At 36.2% G+C, this 23601-nt stretch overlaps 1 protein-coding gene across 2 annotated transcripts in view; it reads left to right on the top strand.

Moving 5' to 3' along the window:
• The window catches only part of BBS7 (Bardet-Biedl syndrome 7), a 43471-nt gene that overhangs the window by 17601 nt on the left and 2269 nt on the right, over nt 1–23601 (top strand). Inside the window, exons 10-18 of one of the 2 annotated variants that reach the window (XM_045880496.3) lie at nt 99–201; nt 1816–2008; nt 8313–8387; nt 11143–11208; nt 15317–15456; nt 17112–17276; nt 22031–22140; nt 22267–22370; nt 22502–22625. In XM_045880496.3, coding sequence (XP_045736452.2) covers nt 99–201; nt 1816–2008; nt 8313–8387; nt 11143–11208; nt 15317–15456; nt 17112–17276; nt 22031–22140; nt 22267–22370; nt 22502–22625 — 1080 coding nt within the window. Of the gene's footprint in view, nt 1–98; nt 202–1815; nt 2009–8312; nt 8388–11142; nt 11209–15316; nt 15457–17111; nt 17277–22030; nt 22141–22266; nt 22371–22501; nt 22631–23601 lie in introns of those variants that run through there. The other variant, XM_064585013.1, reaches the window with a different exon arrangement.

The following is a 23601-nucleotide window of genomic DNA, read 5'->3' as shown; positions in this document are numbered from 1 at the left end:
GGTTGCTGTTGGTGGACACAGGGGCATGTAATAATTGGGGTTTCTTTTAACACTAGTAGCACTAAGTGGTGCATGATTAAGTAATTTCATCTCTACAGGCTGGGTTACAGGTCTGACAACAGAGCCTGTACATAAGGAAAGTGGACCAGGAGAAGAACTGAAAATTAATCAGGAGATGCAGAATAAAATTTCTTCTTTAAGGTAATCTTGGATTTTTTTGTTTGCTTTTTTTTTCATTTCATGAAGTGTGTGGTTGTTTTTTTATTACTAATAGAAGCAGAATATTGGAAGGAACTATACCTTTTAATTCATTTATCACCCTTTTAAATGAAAGTTTATCAGTCAGAAAATTAGCAGTAAGTGCTAATTAGTTATTTCAAAGTTAGAAATATACTTTTATATGCTTTATTCTATATTGACTTTTTCTTAGATCATATTTTTACTTGTTTAGTTATAGATAGTTGTAGTGTTTTGTTTTTTCACAGGCATTAGAAAGAAACCAACACAGATGCTCTATTCCTCATTAATTGTAATGTTTATTGCTCCTATAGACCCTTCTGAATCTTTAACTTTGGCTTATCAGTTTTCTTACTGGAAATGAGTAATGTTGATTCCTTTAGACACAGGGATTGCTTCTGTGGCCTATTCAGTTTGACAAGTCCTATGAAAAGGGGCCCAGACTCAAGTAAAATTGCTTCATATAATGAAGAAGTGCGAGTTGCTAAAACTTTTAACGACTGCTCTCCCTACTTCAACCCTTGCCAACCTCTTGGGGCAGTGACGGCCAATCTTTTTTTGGTGGTAGTTGAGGGCTACAGAAGTTTTTAAGGCAGCAAAATGCCACAAGTACTAATTCACTAAAGCCACACAAGTTTACCACAAGCCAGTTTAGCAAAGCCACCTGGAGAGCAAGCTCCAACGTTCATGCAACAAAGAAACCAAGTAGAATCAATGTCTACTATCTCACGTCCTCAGTATAGTACTGTACATTTATAACCCAGTCTATCCCTCCTGATTCCAGTGGAATATGGGATGAGAAGCTTATGTCTGTTTTGTTCATTCAGTACCTACAACACAGGTACATATGAAGCATTCAGTAAATATTTCTTGGACGAATAAATCTTTTCCTTTGTTTATTGCACAAATCTCTTCCAAGCTTTTCCCAGACTTTTCCCCCTAAGTTGGGGCTGGTGAAGCCTCTTTGTTATTTCTCAGTTACTATTTGCTTCATTTGCATATGGGTTTTCCCTTTGACTGGAATGACTCTAAGCAATGAAGCAATGCCTGTACAGTTCAATCTAAGCAAAATCTTCTTCAAAACTTAATAGAACTTCAGCTGTACCACTGGCTCATGATCATCCTGTGGTCCCCAAAATGTGAATACTCTGCAGCCTCCTTCCTTTGTCTGTCTCACCTAATTCTGATTGACAGGTACATATTTACACATTTTGTTTCTTCAAATTAAATCTAATATGTTTCTCAGCCAGTACAATCAGTTTCTCTTCTGATTAGTATTATATGTAACTGTAACTAGATTTGTGTATTAGAATTGATTATTTGCAACTTGCTTTGATACTTACAACTCTTTATTAATATTGCTGGTATGGAACTGAGTTTTAATTTTTAGATTAGAGATAAATAATGTGGAATTGTTTGGCCAGTCATAGAAACAAAATTTTGTTCCTATTAGTGTCATAGTTCTAGTTCACCTAATAAAAATCCATTTTGCAGAAGAAAATGTCTCAAATTCTTGTAATCATTCTAAGGACTTCAAATGTGTATATAGGTGACAGAGTTGTATATATTTTCCTCTAGGAGTGAGCTGGAACATCTGCAGTATAAGGTACTACAGGAAAGAGAGAAATATCAACAGTCTTCGCAATCAAGCAAAGCAAAATCAGCAGTACCTTCATTTAGTGTAAATGATAAGTTCACATTAAATAAAGATGATGCCAGCTACAGTCTCATCTTAGAGGTACAGACAGCGATAGATAACGTCTTAATACAGGTAAGCAAAATGTCTAATTTATTTGTTTTCTGATTGGATCTATTTTGCAGACCAGTCATATACACTAATTATTATTGAACACTTTTTAGACAGTAATTGTGTTTATCTTTTTTAAAATTTTTTTTCAAGATTTATTTGAGAGAGAGAGTGAGCGCACCAATGGGGGGAGGGCCAGGCAGAGGGAGAGAGAGAAGCAGACTCCCCACTGAGCAGGGAGCCCATAGCTGGGCTCCATCCCAGGACCCCAGGATCATGATCTGAGCCTAAGGCAGACGCTTAACCAACTCAGCCACCCAGGTGCCCCTTTAAGTGTTTATCTTTTAAATGTTGCATTTAGTTTATATAATTTTAAAAGCTTTTCTTAATCTTCCATTAGGTAATCAATTGCTCATGGATTACCTGGATTATATCTTTACTTTTTATTTATACTATAAGTATTAAACAAAAGACTCATGGACTTAAGTTTTAGGAAACATCAGAAAGAAGTTAAGGGTTTTGTTCTTTGGTTGACCTTTAGGAGAATTTAAAGAGATGTGACAGAAAACTACAGTATTCAATGCCCTTGTTAGAATCTTTCTTTAAGGGGCGCCTGGGTGGCTCAGTCAGTTAAGCGGCTGCCTTTGGCTCAGGTCATGATCCCAGGGTCCTGGGATCGAGCCCCACGTCAGGCTCCCTGCTCAGCAGAGAGTCTGCTTCTCCCTCTCCCTCTGCCTGCCACTCTGCCTACTTGTGCTGTCTCTCTATCTCTCTGTCAAATAAATAAAGAAAAAGAAAAGCAAGAAAATTAAAAAAATTAACTTTGAAAGACTAAAGAATCGTGGGCAAAAAGCCATGAATTCTATGTGCAGTATTCCCCTAGCGCTGGAGCTCTGCCGTTCTCATTGATCAGTAAACTTGGTCTTGGCTGGCTGCTCGGGACAAGAGATCTGTAACCTACAATGGTAGAAACATTAGATTGGCAACAGACCTATTCACAGAGACTTGGCAGGCCAGAGAGGACTGGCATGATATATTCAGAGCACTAAATGAGAAAAATATGCCTCCAAGAATACTATATCCAGCTAGGCTGTCATTGAAAATAGAAGGAGAGATAAAAAGCTTCCAGGACAAACAAAAACTAAAGGAATTTGCAAACACGAAACCAGCCCTACAAGAAATTTTGAAAGGGTCCTCTAAGCAAAGAGAGAGCCTAAAAGCAACATAGACCAGAAAGGAACACAGACAGTACACAGTAACAGTCACCTTACAGGCAACACAATGGCACTAAATTCATATCTTTCAATAGTTACCCTGAATGTAAATGGGCTAAATGCCCCAATCAGAAGACACAGGGTATCAGATTGGATAAAAAAACAAAACCCATCAATATGTTGTCTGCAAGAGACTCATTTTAGACCCAAAGACACCTCCAGATTGAAAGTGAGGGGGTGGAAAACCATTTACCATGCTAATGACACCATAAGAAAGCTGGGGTGGCAATCCTTATATCAGACAAATTAGTTTTAAACCCAAGACTATAATAAGAGATGAGGAAGGACACTATATCCTACTTAAAGGGTCTATCCAACAAGATCTAACAATTGTAAATATCTATGCCCCAACATGGGAGCAGCCAATTATATAGGCCAATTAATAACAAAAGCAAAGAAACACTTCGACAACAATACAATAATAGTAGGGGACTTTAACACCCCCCTCACTGAAATGGACAGATCATCTAAGCAAAAGATCAACAAGGAAGTAAAGACTTTAAATGACACCTGGACCAAATGGACTTCATAGATATATTCAGAACATTCCATCCCAAAGCACCAGAATACACATTCTTCTCTAGTGCCCATGGAACATTCTCCAGAATAGATCATATCCTAGGTCACAAATCAGGTCTCAACTGGTACCAAAAGATTGTGATCATTCCCTGCATATTTTCGGACCACAATGCTTTGAACCTAGAACTCAATCACAAGAGGAAAGTCAGAAAGAACTCAAATACATGGAGGCTGAAGAGCATCCTACTAAAGAATGAATGGGTCAACCAGGAAATTAAAGAAGAATTAAAAAAATTCATGGAAACAAATGAAAATGAACACACAACTGTTCAAAATCTTTGGGATGCAGCAAAGGCAGTCCTAAGAGGAAAGTATATAGCAATACAAGCCTTTCTCAAGAAACAAGAAAGGTCTCAAATACACAACCTAACCCTATACCTAAAGGAGCTGGAGAAAGAACAGCAAATAAAGTCTCAACCCAGCAGGAGAAGAGAAATAATAAAGATCAGAGCAGAGGGTGCCTCGGTGGCTCAGATGGTTAAGCATCTGCCTTCGGCTCAGGTCATGATGCCAGGGTGCTGGGATCAAGTCCTGCATCAGGCTCCCTGCACCTTGGGAGCCTGCTTCTCCCTCTGCCTCTCTCACCCTCTTTCTCTGTCTCAAATAAAATTTCTTTAAAAAAAAGAGTAGAAATCAATGAAATAGAAACCAAAAGAACACTAGAACAGATCAACGAAACTAGCAGCTGGTTCTTTGAAAGAATTAATAAAATTGATAAACCCCTGGCCAGACTTATCAAAAAGAAAAGAGAAATGACCCAAATAAATAAAATCATGAATGAAAGAGGAGAGATCACCACCAACACCAAAGAAATACAAACAATTATAAGAACATATTATGATCAACAATATGCCAGCAAATTAGATAATCTGGAAGAAATGGATGCATTCCTAGGATGTATCAACTACCAAAACTGAACCAGGAAGAAATAGAAAACCTGAACAGACCCATAACCACTAAGGAAATTGAAGCAGTAATCAAAAATCTCCCAACAAACAAGAGCCCAGGGCCAGATGGCTTCCCAGGGAAATCCTACCAAACATTTCAAGAAGAATTAATACCTATTCTTCTGAAACTGTTCCAAAAATAGAAATGGAAGGAAAAGTTCCAAACTCGTTTTATGAGGCCACCATTACCTTGATCCCCAAACCAGACAAAGACCCCATCAAAAAGGAGAATTACAGACTACTATCCCTGATGAACATGGATGCAAAAATTCTCACCAAAATATTAGCCAATAGGATCCAACAGTACATTAAAAGGATTATTCACCACGACCAAGTGGGATTTATTCCTGGGCTGCAAGGTTGGTTCAACATCCGCAAATCAATCAGTGTATTGTGATACAATACATTAACAAAAGAAAGAACAAGAATCATATGATCCTCTCAATAGATGCAGAAAAAGCTTTTGACAAAGTACATCATCCTTTCTTGATCAAAACTCTTCAGAGTATAGAGATAGAGGGTACATACCTCAATATCATAAAAGCCATCTATGAAAAACCCACAGCAAATATCATTCTCCATGGGGAAAAACTGCAAGCTTTTCCCCTAAGGTCAGGAACACGGCAGGGATGTCCACTATCACCACTGCTATTCAACATAGTATTAGAAGTCCTAGCCACAGCAATCAGACAACAAAAAGAAATAAAAGAAGTCAAACTCTCACTCTTTGCAGATGATATGATACTTTATGTGGAAAACCCAAAGGACTCCAACCCAAAGCTGCTAGAACTCATACAGGAATTCAGTAAAGTGGCAGGATATAAAATCAATGCACAGAAATCAGTGGCATTCCTATACACCAACAACAAGACAGAAGAAAGAGAAATGAAGGAGTCGATCCCATTTACAATTGCAGCCAAAACCGTAAGATACCTAGGAATAAATCTAACCAAAGAGGCAAAGAATCTGTACTCAGAAAACTATAAAATACTCATGAAAGAAATTGAGGAAGACACAAAGAAATGGAAAAACGTTCCATGCTCATGGATTGGAAGAACAAATATTGTGAAGATGTCAATGCTACCTAGAGCAATCTACACATTCAATGCAATCTCTATCAAAATACCATCCACTTTTTTCAAAGAAATGGAACAAATAATCCTAAAATTTGTATGGCACCAGAAAAGACCCCGAATAGCCAGAGGAATGTTGAAAAAGAAAAGCAAAGCTCTTGGCATCACAATTCTGGACTTCCAGCTCTATTACAAAGCTGTCATCATCAAGACAGTATGGTACTGGTACAAAAACAGACACATAGATCAATGGAACAGAATAGAGAGCCCAGAAGTGGACCCTCAACTCTATGGTCAACTAATCTTCGACAAAGCAGGAAAGAATGTCTAATGGAAAAAAGACATTCTCTCCAACAAATGGTGTTGGGAAAATTGGACAACCACATGCAGAAGAATGAAATTGGACCAATTCCTTACACCACACACAAAAATAGACTCAAAATGGTAGGAAGACCTCAATGTGAGACAGGAGTCCATCAAAATCCTAAAGGAGAACACAGGCAGCAACCTCTTCGACCTCAGCCACAGCAACCTCTTCCTAGAAACATCGCCAAAGGCAAGGGAAACAAGGGCAAAAATGAACTATTGGGACTTCATCAAGATAAAAAAACTTTTGCATGGCAAAAGAAACAGTCAACAAAACCAAAAACCAACTGACAGAATGGGAGAAGGTATTTGCAAATGACATAGATAAAGGGCTAATATCCAAAATCTATAAAGAACTTCTTAAACTCAACACCCAAAGAACACATAATCGAATCAAGAAATGGGCAGAAGACATGAACAGACATTTTTCCAAAGGAGACATCCAAATGGCCAACAGACACATGAAAAAGTGCTCAACATCGCTCGGCTTCAGGGAAATCCAAATCAAAACCTCAATGAGATACCACCTCACACCAGTCAGAATGGCTAAAATTAACAAGTCAGGAAACGACAGATGCTGGCAGGGATGTGGATAAAGGGAAACCCTCCTACAGTGTTGGTGGGAATGCAAGCTGGTGCAGCGACTCTGGAAAAGAGTATGGAGGTTCCTCAAAATGTTCAAAATAGAGCTACCCTATGACCCAGCAATTGCACTACTGGGTATTTACCCCAAAGATAACAAATGTAGTGATCCAAAGGGTACGTGCACCTGATGTTTATAGCAGCAATGTCCACAATAGCCAAACTATGGAAAGAGCCATGATGTCCGTCAACACATGAATGGATAAAAAAGAAGTGATATATATATACAATGGAATATTATGCAGCCATCAAAAGGAATGAGATCTCGCCATTTGCAACGACGTGGATGGAACTGGAGGGTGTTATGCTGAGCGAAATAAGTCAATCAGAGAAAGACATGTATCATATGATCTCACTGATATGAGGAATTCTTAATCTCAGGAAACAAACTGACGGTTGCTGCAGTGGTGGGGGTGGGAGGGATGGGGTGGCTGAGTGATAGACATTGGGGAGGGTATGTGCTATGGTGAGCATTGTGAATTGTGTAAGACTGATGAATCACAGACCTGTACCTCTGAAACAAATAATACATTATATGTTAAAAAAAAGAAAAGATAATAGGAAGGGAAAAATGAAGGGGGGGAAACCGGAGGGGGAGACGAACCATGAGAGACTGTGGACTCTGAGAAACAAACTGAGGGTTCTAGAGGGGACGGGGGTGGGGAGAAGAGTTAGCCCAGTGATGGGTATTAAGGAGGGCACGTTCTGCATGGAGCACTGGGTGTTATACGCAAACAATGAATCATGGAACACTGCATCAAAAACTAATGATGTAATGTGATTAACATAACATAATAAAAAAAAAAAGAGCTGCATTTAATAACTCTAGGAGCATCATTTACATAGAACTGGTTGCAACAGCTGTGTCCTAGAAACTACCTCTCCAGGAGAGAAAAATTATCTCCTTTCTGTGTTACAGGTGAAAATAAAATTGATAAAAATGAACTGATATAATCAGAATGGCCATATTAGGAAGATTATAATTTAAGGGGGGTGGTGAGAGATGACAGTCTGTGATCTCTGATAAAATTTGAAAAAAAATAAGTCATTGTGATATAACATTTATTCTTTATTGCATTTATTTTCTAGTAGTACATATTATCAAATATAAATTGAGAATTCATATGTTCAAATTTAAAGATGAATGTGAACTAGAACTAAAGAGAACCCTTAGAGAAAATGTTTTGTTGGGTGCCTGAGTGGCTCAGTCGGTTAATTGTCTGCTTTTGTCTCAGGTCATGATCACAGGGTCCTGGGATTGAGTCCTTCATTGGGCTCCTTGCTCAGCAGGGAGCCTGCTTCTCCCTCTCCCTCTGCCCCTCACCCTGCTCTCATGCTCTCTCTCTCTTTCTCTCTCAAATAAATAAAATCTTTAAGAGAAAATAATGTTTTGTGAAAATTTTTAGTTTTCCATTTGAACCATTTTTTTTTTTAATATTACCTTTAGAGTGATGTTCCAATAGACTTACTTGATGTGGATAAAAATTCTGCTGTTGTCAGCTTTAGCAGCTGTGATTCTGAGGTGAGTACAAAGTATAAACAACTTTTCAGATACTTTTTCTATTATGCCATTTTGAATAAAGTCTATAAATGCTACTAGAGTTTGATGTTTCTTCTTCTATCTCTTTTTCATAACCTTTCCCTGAAAATCTGCTTCTGCTCTTTTTCCCTGTTTTTGGATAATCCAGAAACCTGGGGTGTTATCCTAGATTCCTTCCTTTCTCTGATCTGTTAAATCCAATTAGTCACTGGTTTCTGCCAGTTCTATCTCCTTCGCTATTATATCTTTCCTCTGCTTCATTTCTACTTTTTTTTAAAATTTTATTTTTATTATTGTTTAAGATTTTATTTATTTACTTGAGAGAGAGAGAGAGAGACAGCATAAGCAAGGGAAGGGATAGAGGGAGAGGGAGAAGCAAAGACTCCCTGCTGAGCAGAGAGCCCGACGATTCAGGGCCCATCCCAGGACCCCGAGATCATGACGTGAGCTGAAGGCAGACTCTTAACGGACTGAGCCACCCAGGCGCCCCTTCATTTCCACTTCTGTTAACTTTCCAGGCCCTTATCATGTTTGCTTGAACTACTCGTCACCAGTTTTTTTGCCTCCAGTATTGCCTCTCACCTCTAGGCTCTGCTGAACACTGCCACCAGAGAGGTCTTCCTAAAGTATAAACATCTCTCTGTCATTTCTTCTCTCAAAACCTTTTAAAGATTCCTTATTCCCTGCTGCATATAAGTCTAGATTTCTCATTGTGGCATAACAACTTTCTGTGATTCAGCTCTTGATTTTATCTCTAGCTTATCTCTTACCAGCTGCTACCTTCCCTCCCATGCACATTATTTCTGCCAAACTGAAGTTCTTAAAATTTCTTGAAAATGCTATATAGTTTCACACATCCTACATTTGAACATGGTCTGTTCCTTCTGCCTGTTCTTTTTCACCTTTTCTGGGCTTGTTGAATCTTGCTTAACCTTTATTTAGTAGACATTTGTTGAGTACTTACCATGTGCAAAGTACCTTGGATGAGAGTGTGTCAGAGGTTTGGGATATGCTTTACCATATCACTTCTTTCTGCTTAGTACTAGCTGACTAGCATTCTCGGAGCTAAGTGTGGCTCCTGAAGAGAAGTTAGGGTAAAGATAAAGTCTGGAGTAGTTGTATTGAAGAAGGCAAGCCAGAGCGGGAGGTGGTGACTAGAGTTGGCAGGTAGTTATACACATAAAAAGGGAGGAATGAAAAGAATAGATGAAGAACAAAGTTGATAGCTATATTAGGGAATAGTTTTCAATATAATTTTATAGTAAAACTTTTTTTGATAAGAGGTTTTATAAGTTGTATTATGTAATATATATGATTTGTCATCCCTGTTTGAGAATAAAACAAAGATTAGGTCCTACATTTTAATTTTCATTTAAAATATCAAGTTGATCTTAAAATTTTAATTTCTTAGTTGCTGTGAAAGATTAAACTATTTTATTTACATCACTGCAGGATTCTTTGAAATGAGTATTTTATATTAATTTAAAATCCATTTTCTAGAATGATGGCTTTAAAACCACCTTGTTATGGAGATTTCAAGTATATATAGAAGTAGAAACAGTAGTATAATAACCTCCATGTACTCATCATTAACTTCAACATATGACCAGTCTTGTTTTATGCTCTTCTCCTTCTCCTATCCCAAACCTAATCCCAGAACTTTCATGTATTTTAATCTTTATCATCCTATCCATAAATAGTTAAGTATATAACATTTGTTTTTAATCACATTAAAGCATATTTATTTTTAGGTTGACTGATATTCTGTGTTTATTAAATTTAAATGATTTGAAATTAAAATGCTCAAATTTTCTTTTTGATATTATCTTTTTTATTTCTTCAGTTATTTATTAAAAATAGGGAAATAGCAGTACATGAACACTGAATACTAAATATTTCAAGTTGATTTGTTTTTGCAATTCCTGCACACAGATATATTTCTCTATTTTTAGTAGTTTAATATTCAGGCTCAGGAAGTTATAATATTTGAAGTAACCTCTCCACTTCAATTCAACAAGCATGTATTGAATGCTTACAGTGTCATCCCAGACACTGTGCTATTTGCTGGAAATACAGAGAGGAGATATTTCTTAGTCCTCTAAAAGTATTTGTGAAAGTCAAAGACAGTCAACACCAAACACTGATGTTTTTGTCTTTTAATATAAACATTAGGAGTGTGTGCTGTCAGTTAAATTTTTAGGACAATTAATATTTAAATGTTATTGTAGAAGCTCAGGATGAAAGAGCGTGAGCTTTAGAATCTTTTTTTTTTTTTTTTAAGATTTTATTTATTTATTTGCGAGAGAGAATGAGAGACAGAGAGCACGAGAGGGAGGAGGGTCAGAGGGAGAAGCAGACTCCCCGCTGAGCAGGGAGCCCGATGCGGGACTCGATCCGGGGACTCCAGGATCATGACCTGAGCCGAAGGCAGTCGCTTAACCGACTGAGCCACCCAGGTGCCCGAGCTTTAGAATCTTAAAAGATATGAATTTGAATTCCAATTTCATTACTTACTAGCTTTTGGGAAATTTTCCTAACCTGTAATGCTGCAGTTTCTTGTCTGTTAAAACTTACTTAGTAAAACTTCACATAGGGTTGTTTGCAAGAATAAAAAAAGCACATCACAGTGTCACCCAAATGATATGTGCTTAGTAAATGGTAAGCATTATTATTATTGATGTTTTTATTATTAAAAATGTGAATTCATCCTTTTTCTTCAACTTTGAATTCTTCCCAGTCAAATGACAACTTTCTTCTCGCTACTTATCGGTGCCAGGCAAATACTACAAGGCTGGAACTCAAGGTAAAAACATTTGAAATTACCTTTAATTGAAAGCTTGAACTTTTCTTCCCCTTGGCATATCTTACAACATACGATATCATTTCTTTGTATTATTTTCTCCTGAGATTTGGAGTAATGATTTTTGGATGACCAGTGAGGTTTTAACTCAGCCCCAACCATTATGTGTGCTATTGGCTTCTCTAAAATTATCCATCCTGAATTTCCTCTAAGTGGAATTTTTTTTTCTAATCCTCTATTATGGAAAGTTTCAAACCTACGTAAAGGTAATGACTTCAGCTTCAACAGTCACCAACTTATGGCATTCTTGTTTATACTGTCACTGTCCATTCCAAATTATTTTGAAGCAAGTATAAGATATTTTATAATTTCATTTGTAAATATTTCTGTACATATATCCAAAAGATAAGAACTGTTTGTTAAAACATAACCACAATACTATTATCACACCTAAGGAAAATTAACAATAACTCCTTAGTATCATCAAATATTTAGTATTTAGATTTCACTGATTTGTTTCTACAGTTCGTTTGATCCAGTCATTGTCCATAATTTGGTTATTGAAGTATCTGAGCATTTGCCCTATATTTTCCTACCACTCGGATTTCCAATAATGTCATTTATTATCATCTATTCTAGAGAAAATTTTTTAATGTTTTCTTTAGCAATTTAGTAATGTGATCTCCCTTATAATTAAATACTGATTGTATCACACAAATCTGTTTTATTTATTTTTTTTAAGATTTTATTTATTTGAGAGAGAGAGAGAGAATGAGAGAGAGAGAGCACATGAGAGGGGGGAGGGTTAGAGGGAGAAGCAGACTCCCTGCTGAGCAGGGAGCCCGATGCGGGACTCGATCCTGGGACTCCAGGATCATGACCTGAGCCGAAGGCAGTCGCTTAACCAACTGAGCCACCCAGGCACCCCAAATCTGTTTTAGTTACTTAATTTGTGTGAGGTTATTAGGGACTATAACTTTTTTCATAGTGTTCCTGATGTTCAGACTCAAAGCCTGTTTCTTTCAAGAGAGATGCTGTTAACATAATAACTTTTTCACATCTAGTTAAGGAAATTCCAGTTAAATGTAGGTTTTTTTCTAAACAATTTATTTTAGTCTGCATAAGTTCCCTTTTGTGTATTTTGAAAGAAAAATTGAAAACTGGAATAAATTTTTTTTCTAAAGGAATATACTTAAACATATTTTATGTAACTTAATTAAGCATTTCAAATTACAGTTCCACTGAACAAGACTGTGCCAATAAATTGGGAAGTAGACCTAAAAATATTAAAAAGCTGTGTTCTTTTTTTAAAATTGGATGCAATAATAGATGCGAGAAAACTACTGAAAAAGAAGAAAAAGGTGGAACTTATCTTGCCATATGGTAAAACGTACCATAAAACTACCATAATAAAAATAATGTAGGGTATTTACAAGGTCTAAGTAAATAGGCAGTGCAACAGAATACTCTAGAAATAGAGCCCACTACACATTTATGGAAATTTAATGGATGGCATTTTTATGTAGAAAAAAATTCTACTGGGGCGCCTGGGTGGCTCAGTCATTAAGCGTCTGCCTTCGACTCAGGTCATGATCCTAGTGTCCTGGGATCGAGCCCCACATCGGGCTCCCTGCTCAGCGGGAAGCCTGCTTCTCCCTCTCCCTCTGCCCCTGCTTGTGTTCCCTCTCTCGCTGTGTCTCTCTCTGTCAAGTAAATAAAATCTTAAAAAAAAAAAAATTCTATTAAATTACTATGTCTATTTAAAAATTGGTGTTGACATAACTGGCATCTATCTGAAAGAAAATTAAGTGGATTCTTATCTTAATGCCATATATAAAAAATAAATTCAGATGAGTTAAGTACCTAATTATTTTTAAAAAGAAGGAAATTTAGTTGTCTTCTAGGTAATGGGTGAATATCAATAAAATCCAAAGACTGCCTATAACTTGTTAAAAAAAAAAAAAAAAAAAGACTACCCAGTAAGGAAAATAGGCAAAGAATATGGATAGACAGTTCACACAAGGAGTCAAAAGAGCTAACAAATATTTTTTAAAAATGTTCTATCTCATTATTAGTTAGGGAAATTCAAATTAAAATAAACAAAATAGATTTTCTGGATCTAACAGGTTGGCAAAAAAATTTTAAAAAGCAACATCACCAGATGGCAGGGTTGAGAAAAAGGACATTCTCAATTGTAGCTGAAGAAAATAAAAATTGTAATAGCCACTTCGGAAAAATAAGCACAGAACAGTCCCATTTGGAGGAATCTATTTTATAGCAATAAAATCACAGTATTATACACACAGATATGTATTTAACTGCAGCATTGTTTGTAGAGGCAGAAAAGTGGAACCAAAGTGAATATTTAATAATTGAATGGTTGAATAAATAGCTGTTTACACATTCCATGGAATATAGGACAGCTGCAATTAAGAATTCATTGATCTATTCCTGTTAACGTGGAGTGAATCCCATGAAAAACAAAATGTAGATAAAATCCCTATATATATAAGAAAGATATGAAAAGAAACACATCTGTCTGGTATGATAGATTATGCAGTAGGGGGAAAGCATGAGTGGGATGGGAGTGGGTAGGAGGTGATGGCATTAGGAGAGGCAAAGATAAAGGAAAAAAGTGATTATTAGAAATAAAAACAAAGATATCTATGATATAAATAGAATTTATTCATATGAAATTATGCTTTTGTTTTTGTACATGTGCATAGAGAAATGTATGAAGGCATAACTACCAAAATAGCACTAATGATCATCTCTGGGTGGCAGGATTTTAGGTGACTTATATGTTCATCCTAATTTTTCTTTCTGTTTTTTAATAATGAATATGAATTGTTATATAATCAAAGAAAGCAGTATGACTTTTTATTCTGGAAAAAATTATGTGCCAGTCAGTGTAAACTTACCTTTTAAAAAGAAACCCTAAAATATAGCTGTATCAGATGTATTTTTTATTTTTATCTTTCCTCTTTCCATTTAGAGCAATATTGGAAGTGTAACATCTGCAGAAAACTTTGCTTTAAACTTTTATTTATGTTTCCCATTTAGGTAAAACATTGATTCCCCCCCCGCCCGCAACATGCTAAGAAAAGTATGAATTAAAATATCAGCTAGTTTAGAGAAGCTACCATTGTAATACAAGAGGTACTACAATCCATCTCATGAATTCAAACTGAGAGGAGCGGAAAATGCGCCAGGAGGGAGAAGCTGGACAACTTTCCAACTCCTCTAAAATTAGTTCTTCACAGTTTAATGAATTATTATTTTCTGTTAAGTGTTTTGAATTCTCAGGATATCCAACCGGGTATATTTAAAATAGCGCAAAAGAATTTCCTAATCCAAATATGTAATAATTAGATGGTGTATACTTCTCTATTTTCATAGAAAATCAAGAATTAAGTTCTTGGTAACATTTTTTCTGTCAATAGATTTTTTTTTAAGATTTTATTTATTTGAGAGAGAGAGCAGAGCACAGGAGGGACAGAGGGAGAAGCAGACTCCTCGCTGAGCAGGGAGCCCAATACGGGGCTCAATCCCAGAACCCTGAGATCATGACCTGAGACGAAGGCAGACGCTTAACCAAGTGAACCACCCAGGCACCCCTCTGTCAATTGATTTTTTATAACAATAACTGTATGCTGTAATATCCTCATGAGAAATGAAGTATTCCATTTAAGTTTTAGTTCTTTGAAAAACTCACTTATCCCCTCAGCAAAAATGTCTAAATTTTAACCATTTTTTATGTGAATCTTATGAAATATACACCTGTGTTTTTAGATGTGGTGGGTAGTATGTGAGAATGTGTGTTTTTTGGAATGGCATAGCACAGCTAAGTGTAGACAAATCACCTAAATCTATGTGGTGGGGATAACTTTTATAGATAGATTAAGTTTGCTTTTGACGGCCAAAATCTTTTTAAATTTTTCTTTACTCTAGGTAAAAAGTAGTTGTCTAATAGAATGTCATTTACTTCAGAATATTACAGAAGAGAGTAAAGTCTAATTACTTGATTACTTGTGTTGAACATTTTAAAGATAACATTTATGTTATGCTGCTAGATTATTTTTATTTTCTTTTCTCTTTTGTGTTAAATCAGATTCGTTCAATTGAAGGCCAGTATGGCACACTTCAAGCATATGTGACTCCAAGGATTCAACCTAAAACCTGTCAGGCCCGCCAATACCTTATCAAACCCCTTTCACTCCATCAAAGAACTCACTTTATTGATCATGACAGGTAGGACAAAGGAGGAAGGAATTTATTTTTTAGGATATTACGTGATGCAAATAAACTTGCTTTTGATTTTCATAGTATAAATTCTGGTAGCTATTTATACATTTTAAAAATTAAATAGCATGGATTCATATTTTTAATATAAAATTTGTCTTCTTTTAATGGTTGCTTTGAGTTGAACTTTCCTATCTTTCCCATCCATATATTACCTTTCTGATATCAGTAGAGTAATAGTTCTCTCTCCCAAACACCTATGATGAATAAATAGGATTTAGCATGAGTTTTTCTGTGAATAGGATCTTATAATATTAGCCTCAAACATTATATTTGCTTTCTATTTCACTTCAGGGAATACTGGTAAAGCAATTGGTTGTGATAGTCCCTTATTTCTGACTTCCATTCCAACTTAAGCATCCTCCTGTTGGTAGTTTTTCACTTTCTTTCCTAAAGATGAGAGGCCATGGGCTTAAATGAAGAAGGGAAAGAAGTAATAATTCTGAATACTTTCCCCTCTGCTGTATGTTGTGCTAGGTGCATAGGCATTATCATTTAAGTTTGACAGCAAGCAAGACAGGTAGTTATGTCTCCATTTTACAAATGAGAAGTGGAGGCTTGGAAAAGTAACTTGCTGACAGGAAACTTGATTGGAGGCCAAAGCCCATGTTTTTTCTATTGCAGTTTGTAATTTTAAAGATATGTAATTTAAATAAGATGTAAGGGAAAATATTTATAGGGAAGATTTTTGGATTTTTGGAAAACATTAAAGAGAATAGATTCTTTGTGGTATCTTCCTGTTTTGAAGTCGTAAGTTGTTGTTAGTGGAGGTAGCGTGCATGGTGTGCTGGAAAGAACAGCAAACTGGGAATCAAGAGACTAAGATTCTAATCTTGTATTTTATCTAATGTCCCTCTTTAGCTTTGGGGAAAGCACTTAATCTCTCTGGGTTTTAGTTTTCTTATCTGCAAATGAGAGGGTTGGTCAGGATGATCTCAAAAGTCCCTTCTTAATTCTGTATCTTCTTAAAATTCCTCTGAATCTTTAATCCCTTAAACTTTGCATTTTCTTAACTGTTTATAATTATCCATTTGATTTATTTAAATTTATTTATTTTACAGCCTTTTGTGTATATGTGCATATGTCTATGTGTGATTTTGCAAAATAGAAAGCATTATTCCATATCCCCGCAAGATAGCAGGTATTTTTCTCCAACTTGCCCAATGGCTCAGAGTTAGTAAACAGCTGGTAAATAATGGAGCAAGGTTTCATTCAGTTCCATGAATATTTTACTTGAAAGCCCAATTCTTTGCCTTCACATTATGCTGATTCTTTCCCTCAGGAAATTCTTGTGTAAGTACGTTTTATAGTTTATATAGATGAACTTTTAAAAAATGAAGTCTACCTGGATAAACTGAATTTTATTTGTAAAGCTATTGTGTTACTTAATTGAATATTAAAAGCACAGATATAAGCATTATTTTTCCCATGAAATTGAAATTTTTAGTTATCTGATGGTTAATATTAATCTGAGGAAAATTAAATGTATACTTTTATATTTGTTTAAACACTATTGCAGAATTCTGTTTGTTCATGTGTTGTGTATATAAATTACCTCCACGTATTCCCACACACAAATGTGTACCTCTGCCATTAAATTTCAGACCCATGAATACACTGACTTTAACGGGCCAATTCAGCTTTGCTGAAGTTCACTCCTGGGTGGTTTTTTGCCTGCCTGAAGTTCCTGAAAAACCTCCAGCAGGAGAATGTGTGACATTTTACTTTCAGAACACCTTCCTGGATACACAACTTGAAAGTACCTACAGGTAAATAAAACTTATTATTGGTTCACAAGTGTTTTTATATAAATGGAATTTCTAATTTTTGTTTTAAGGAAGGAATAACTTGAAAATAATGTGATTGAAAACCTATACTATTCAAAAGAATCTATTGAAAAACAAGTAGAATTAATGAGCTTAAAAATGATTGAATAAAGATGAGTATGGAAGACCAGTCTTTCCTATTCCCAACGATAACCAGTTAGAAAATAAACTATTTGAAAAGACCCTTTCAGAGTAGCAATAATTACAAAATATCCATATAAAAATCTGTAGGAATATTCATTAGAAATATGCAGAACTTACATGAAGAAAACTAAAATTTTATTGACATAAGACTTGATTAAATGGAGTAATATATTGTATAGTCATCAATATGAAGACATTGTAAACATGGCAGTCCTTCCCAAATTGTTTCAAACATTTATTCTAACTCCAATAAAAATTCCAGTTAAATTTCTTTATGCAAAAATAGGAAATGGCTCAGAACTTGAGAGTTTAGAACATAGAGGCTTTTGAAGCTATTGTGTTAAAAGGTGGAGGTCATATTCTTCTACACTCTTCTTAAGCTCCTAGTTGCACTCCTGCCCCTTCACTATCACTACTTACTCATCTCCCATAGGCTTCCATAATTTGTTTCTGAATAGAGTAGAGGCTAAATTTTCCTTCTCCTTTGTTCCTATCTCTGAATGTGAAATGACCTACTTCTTGGGTAAGGCTAATTTTTCTGTCTGCTTTTGAACTTGTACCCTCTTTTTTTTTTTTTTAAGATTTTATTTGAGAGAGGGCGTGTGCACAAGAGACCATGGCGGGGGGGGGGGGGGCGGTGGTGGAGGCAGACTCCCCACTGAGCAGGGAACTCAATGAGGGGGCTCAATCCCAGGACCCTGGGATCATGACCTGAGCTGAAGGCAGATGCTTAACCGGCTGAACCACCCAGGTGCCTCTTTTTTTTTGGGTGCGCAGCAAAGCAGAGTTTATTGAATGATAGTACAAAGCTCCCGAAGAGGGAGGGGACTCGAGAGGGTTGCCCTCATACTTCTTTAAGGTGCTTGCATTCTCTTTCTCACATCTGTAGGTTTGTTTGGCCTTTTGGTTTTTTTTGTTTTTATTATTTTGTTTGGAGATGAGGGAATTTCTTGTCTAGGATTCTTTCCCTAAGCAGATTATTGAGGTATTCTACTTCTTGCTTCCTAGGTGAGACTTTACCATGCTAAGTTCTGGAAATAGCAGTGAACACATAATTTTACCTCAGAATTCAGCCTTTTGAGATCAAGAAGTCTCCAGAAATATAACTGGTTTTTTTGCATCAGTTCTATGAAGGTGTTTTACTGTAAAACCTTCAGGGGATCTTACATGTGTCTAAACCTGTAACAATGACTCCTGTTTTCAAGTACCACAGTGTTACAGGGTTTTTTTTTCCTCTGTGGGTGCCCACGGTTCTTGGTCACACTGCTTCAAAGAATGGAAGAGGTAGACCAGACCAAGAGTGGTGGGAAACAAAGTGAAGTTTATTGAGTGATAGCAAAGGGATAGTACTAAAGCTCCCAAGGAGGGAGGGGATCCAAGAAGGTTGCCACCAGAGTTTCTAAGTCTAGGGGTTTTTCTGGGCTTCTTGAGACTGGCTGTTTTAATCTGATTAACGCTCCCTGTACCTGTCATCCAGTCAGGTTTTTGTCACCTATCATTGGGAAAGGGTGGAGGGCTCCTTCCAGGGTGGTGTAAACTCTTTTTAAGGGTGGTTTCCTCTTGGGGTGGGGGGAACTTGCCCCTGCCTGCCTGCCTTCCAACTATCCTTCATCAAGAGTAAACCTCACACTTTAATCATAGCAGACAATTCAACATGCCCCTGGCATATTCTGTATTATTATAATAGCATACCTTTGCTCTTTCCCATTCTGTGTCTTTAAATATTCTTTCCTTTAACAATCAAAACTATAGGGATGCCTGGGTGGCTCAGTCCATTAAGCATCTGCCTTTGGCTCAGATCATGATCCCAGCATCGAGATCATGACCTGAGCTTTGATTGTTAAGGAAAGAATATTTAAAGACACAGAATGGGAAAGAGCAAAGGTATGCTATTATAATAATACAGAATATGCCAGGGGCATGTTGAATTGTCTGCTATGATTAAGAGTCCTGCATCGGGCTCCTTGCTCAGCAGGGAGCCTGCTTCTCCCTCTGTTTGCCGCTCCCCCTGCTTGTGCGTTCTCTCTCTCTCTCAAAAATAAATAAAATTTTATGGGGCGCCTGGGTGGCTCAGTCGGTTGAGCGGCTGCCTTCGGCTCAGGTCATGATCCCAGGGTCCTGGGATCGAGCCCCACGTCAGGCTCCCTGCTCGGTGGAGAGCCTGCTTCTTCCTCTCCCTCTCGCTGCTGGTCTGCCTCCTTGTGCTCTCTCTCTCTCTGTCAAATAAATAAAATCCTTAAAAAAAAAATTTAAAAAAAAAAAAAAAATAAATAAATAAATAAATAAAATTTTTAAAAATCTTAAAAAAAATAAAGCTATAAAATCCCTTAAAAAAAAATCAAAACTCTACTTATCCTCCAAGGCTCAACTTAATAGCTACATTTTGAAGCCTTCCTACCTGTCTTAAGTTATTTATTGTTATTTGAAGTATATGGTAATTTTTATGTAAGCTTGTCTCTTCAAATTAGATTTTAAGCTCCTCATGGGCAGAGTCAGTTTGTTTCTTAATTATCTTCATATGTTTCCTCCAAGTACCTACTGCATGGCTTTGAACATAGTGGTGCTTAATAAATGTTTTTAGAGTGCCTGAATAAAATACACATATATGCAGAAAGTGCGCTTTGGAGGCAGACATATGTAGGTTTGATCATGGCTCTGTGACTTACCAGCTATTTGCCCTATCTGGACTATTTAACTCTCTGAGCTTCAGTTTTCTTTTCTGAGGGATGGCAATAATAGCACTTCATTGAGCTGTGATGATTAAAAGAAGATAAACCATGTGAATCATTCCACAGTGCTAGGTACTGTGTGTTTAATGTTAAACATCATCAGTTAGAATTAAAGACTAGTGAAAATATCATGATTTCTAAAACATAATTGGAATAAAATAATATATATGAATCATCTTCCTAGAAAAAAAGAATTAGCATTTGTCTACAGCTAGTTAATATAAACTATTAGTGTGTGTGAAAACCAAATGAAAAGATCGCATTTAATATATGAAAGATGGTATATATGTTAATTAGGAAACTTTTGGTTATCATAAGAAGGAACCAAATAGAAGCAGACCAACATACTGAATAACAGGAATTTATCAGCTCATATAATTTAAAAGTCCAGTAGTAATCTGCCTCAGGCACAATGAAGACTATCCCTTTCCAAAATAAAACAAGACAAAACCAGAGAGGGAGACAAACCGTAAGAGACTCTTAGTCAGAGGAAACAAACTGAGGGTTGCTGGAGGGGAGAGGGGTGGAGGGATGGGGTACCTGGGTGGTGGACATTGGGGAAAGTATGTGTTGTAATGAGCACTGGGTATTATATAAGACTGATGAATCACAGACCTGTACCCTGGAAACAAATAATACATTGTATGTTAATTAACTGAATTTAAATTTAAAAAAATAAAAAATAAAACAATAAGACTACCCCTTTCCATTGCTCAGCTCCGTTCTTGTCTTTTTTTGGCTTTCTTATTAAGTACCATAGTGGCCACTAGCAGTTCTGTCCAGTTTTCTATCTTTTCAGGTATCATAGACCCTCTCTTTCCCACTGGTTCCAATAAAATCCCAGGATTGAGTGTCATTATAGAGCCGTGAACCATTGTGGTCAGGAGGATGGAATATACACGGCTAAATGCTTTCTCTTAAAGTCCCACAAATGGGCTTGAGGCCAGTGCCAGTGAAACTACAGTTGACTCTTAAGCAACACAGGTTTAAACTGCATGGGACCACTTGTATGTAGATTTTTTAAATAAATACGGTACTGTAAATGTATTTTCTCTTATGATTTTCTTAATAACATTTTCTTTTCTCTAACTTTACTATAAAAATATAGTATATAATACTTACACAAAATATGTGTTGATCGACTGTTTACTAGAGTATTACTAGTTTGGGGGAGGTCCAAAGTTATATGCGGATTTTTGACTACAGGGGTTTGGCACCCCACCCCCCACATTGTTCAAGGATCAACTGTATATGGATTGAGAAGGGTAAGAGAAAGAAGTGGTTCTATAAAGAAGATGACAGGTCCTGTGTCCATAAGAAGTGGCAATGGATGATGGGCATGGAAGAACAGAAGCTGTCATTCTTAGACTTAATATCAACTTTCTTTTGAGAATAAAGAATGTAGTCATGTTATAATTTATGTAATTACATCAAAGAAAAACATACTTACATGTAAATAAGCAATTCTAAAAGCATTTTATATACATATAGAGTTAGCTGTTAGAAATTTTATTGGTGAAAGTGAAGAAAAAAGATGCTTTAATGAAGGATTTATATAAATTGTTATATGTTTAGGAGGCATATATCTAACATCTTTTGTTTAGTTTCACAATTATGTTCAGAACTTGAATTTATATAATAGTAAAAGGTTACACATTTAAATATGTTTTATATAAACAATGTATTTTATATTAATGTATAGAAAGAGATCTAAAATCAAATGTATTCTAAACACCAGGTACTAGTCACAAAATATGTATTTACTGGACCTATTTATGTATTTTCTTCTAATGCTGTTCTTTTAAAAATATATTAATTTTATAGAAAAGGAGAAGGAGTTTTTAAATCTGACAACATTTCTACTATATCCATCCTAAAAGATGTGCTCTCTAAAGAAGCTACCAAAAGGAAGATTAACCTCAACATATCATACGGTAAAAAAAAAAAAAGAAGAAAAATAAATCATTCTTTATGGGGTATTGTTTTTTGGTTATTGTTACAATAAGAATATTTCTGATCAAAGTGACTTAGCTAATTGTGCTTGACTCACCTCCTTCTAGAGATAAATGAAGTATCAGTCAAACACACTTTAAAGCTAATCCACCCAAAGCTGGAGTACCAGTTGCTTTTGGCTAAGAAAGTGCAATTAATTGATGCTTTAAAAGTAAGTATACATTTCATGGACTCATGATCATTACTTTATTGTGATGGGATTTCTAAAATTGTAAAGACTTTAAAGTTACACTGGATTGGATTTTGATTATTAAAGTCCTTCTCTTTTTAATTTTAAATAAGGAGTTGCAGGTTCATGAGGGAAATACAAATTTTCTGATACCAGAATATCGCTGTATTCTAGAAGAGGCAGATCACCTACAGGAAGAATACAAAAAGCAACCTGCACATCTTGAAAGACTGTATGGTTAGTGGACTGTTCTAGAAAACCTTGCCGTATTTCTTTTTTTTTTTTTTTTAGATTTTATTTTTATTTTTCAACAGAGAGAGAGACAGTGAGAGAGTGAACGCAAGCAGGGGGAGTGGGAGAAGCAGGCTTGCCGCCGAGTAGGGAGCCCGATGTGGGACTCGATCCCAGGACCCTGGGATCATGACCTGAGCCGAAGGCAGACACTTAACAACTGAGCCACCCAGGTGGCCCCTTGCTGTATTTCTTTTCTACTGGCTATTTGTGAAGAATCTTGTGAGAGAAGCTAGGCAGAAAGATAAGCGAAGATTACAGCGATCATGAACCAGTGACAACCAATTTATTGCATCAAATATTTTGTAAAATTTGTTTTAATATTTAATATTTTTACTTGAAAAAATGAAAGGAAAGGGAAGCCTGGGTGGCTCAGTCCATTAAGCATCTGCCTTCGGATCAGGTCATGATCCCAGAGTCGGATGGAGTCCTGCATTGGGCTCCCTGCTCAGCGGGGAGCCGGCTTCTCCCTCTCCCTCTGCCTGCCACTCCCCCTACTTGTGCTCTCTCTCTCTCTCTGACAAATAAATTAAAAAAAAAAAAAAATCTAGAAAAAAATGAAAGTAAAAATTAAGTGAAATAAGTGTAATGCAGTAAATTAATCTCTATATGAAGAAACCTGGTGTGAAATGAATATAACCTATGAAGCAATAAAATGTAGGCCATATTTCACACAAATAATTTTTAGGTTCTGTTGATATTGTGAAATATCAAAAGGCAGCATTTAATATTTTTTAGGCAAAATATAATAAAGATATGTATGTGCTGTGAATTTACAGCAAAAGTTGTTTTGCTTTGGTGGTGACAAGTTGGGTGTTTCACAAATTGTCTTGAAAAACATTGAGAGCAAGAGGGAGATATGCAGGAAGGGAGAGAAAGAGGAAGGATGGAACAGCTTAAGGAAAACATTTTTGTGTGTGTG

Source organism: Mirounga angustirostris, unplaced genomic scaffold (assembly GCF_029215605.1).
Source record: "Mirounga angustirostris isolate CCGP_5_RB_7025 unplaced genomic scaffold, mMirAng1.0.hap1 SCAF_2, whole genome shotgun sequence".
In the NCBI taxonomy this organism is placed as follows: Eukaryota; Metazoa; Chordata; class Mammalia; order Carnivora; family Phocidae; genus Mirounga; species Mirounga angustirostris.
This window is presented reverse-complemented; position numbering and strand designations above follow the sequence as displayed.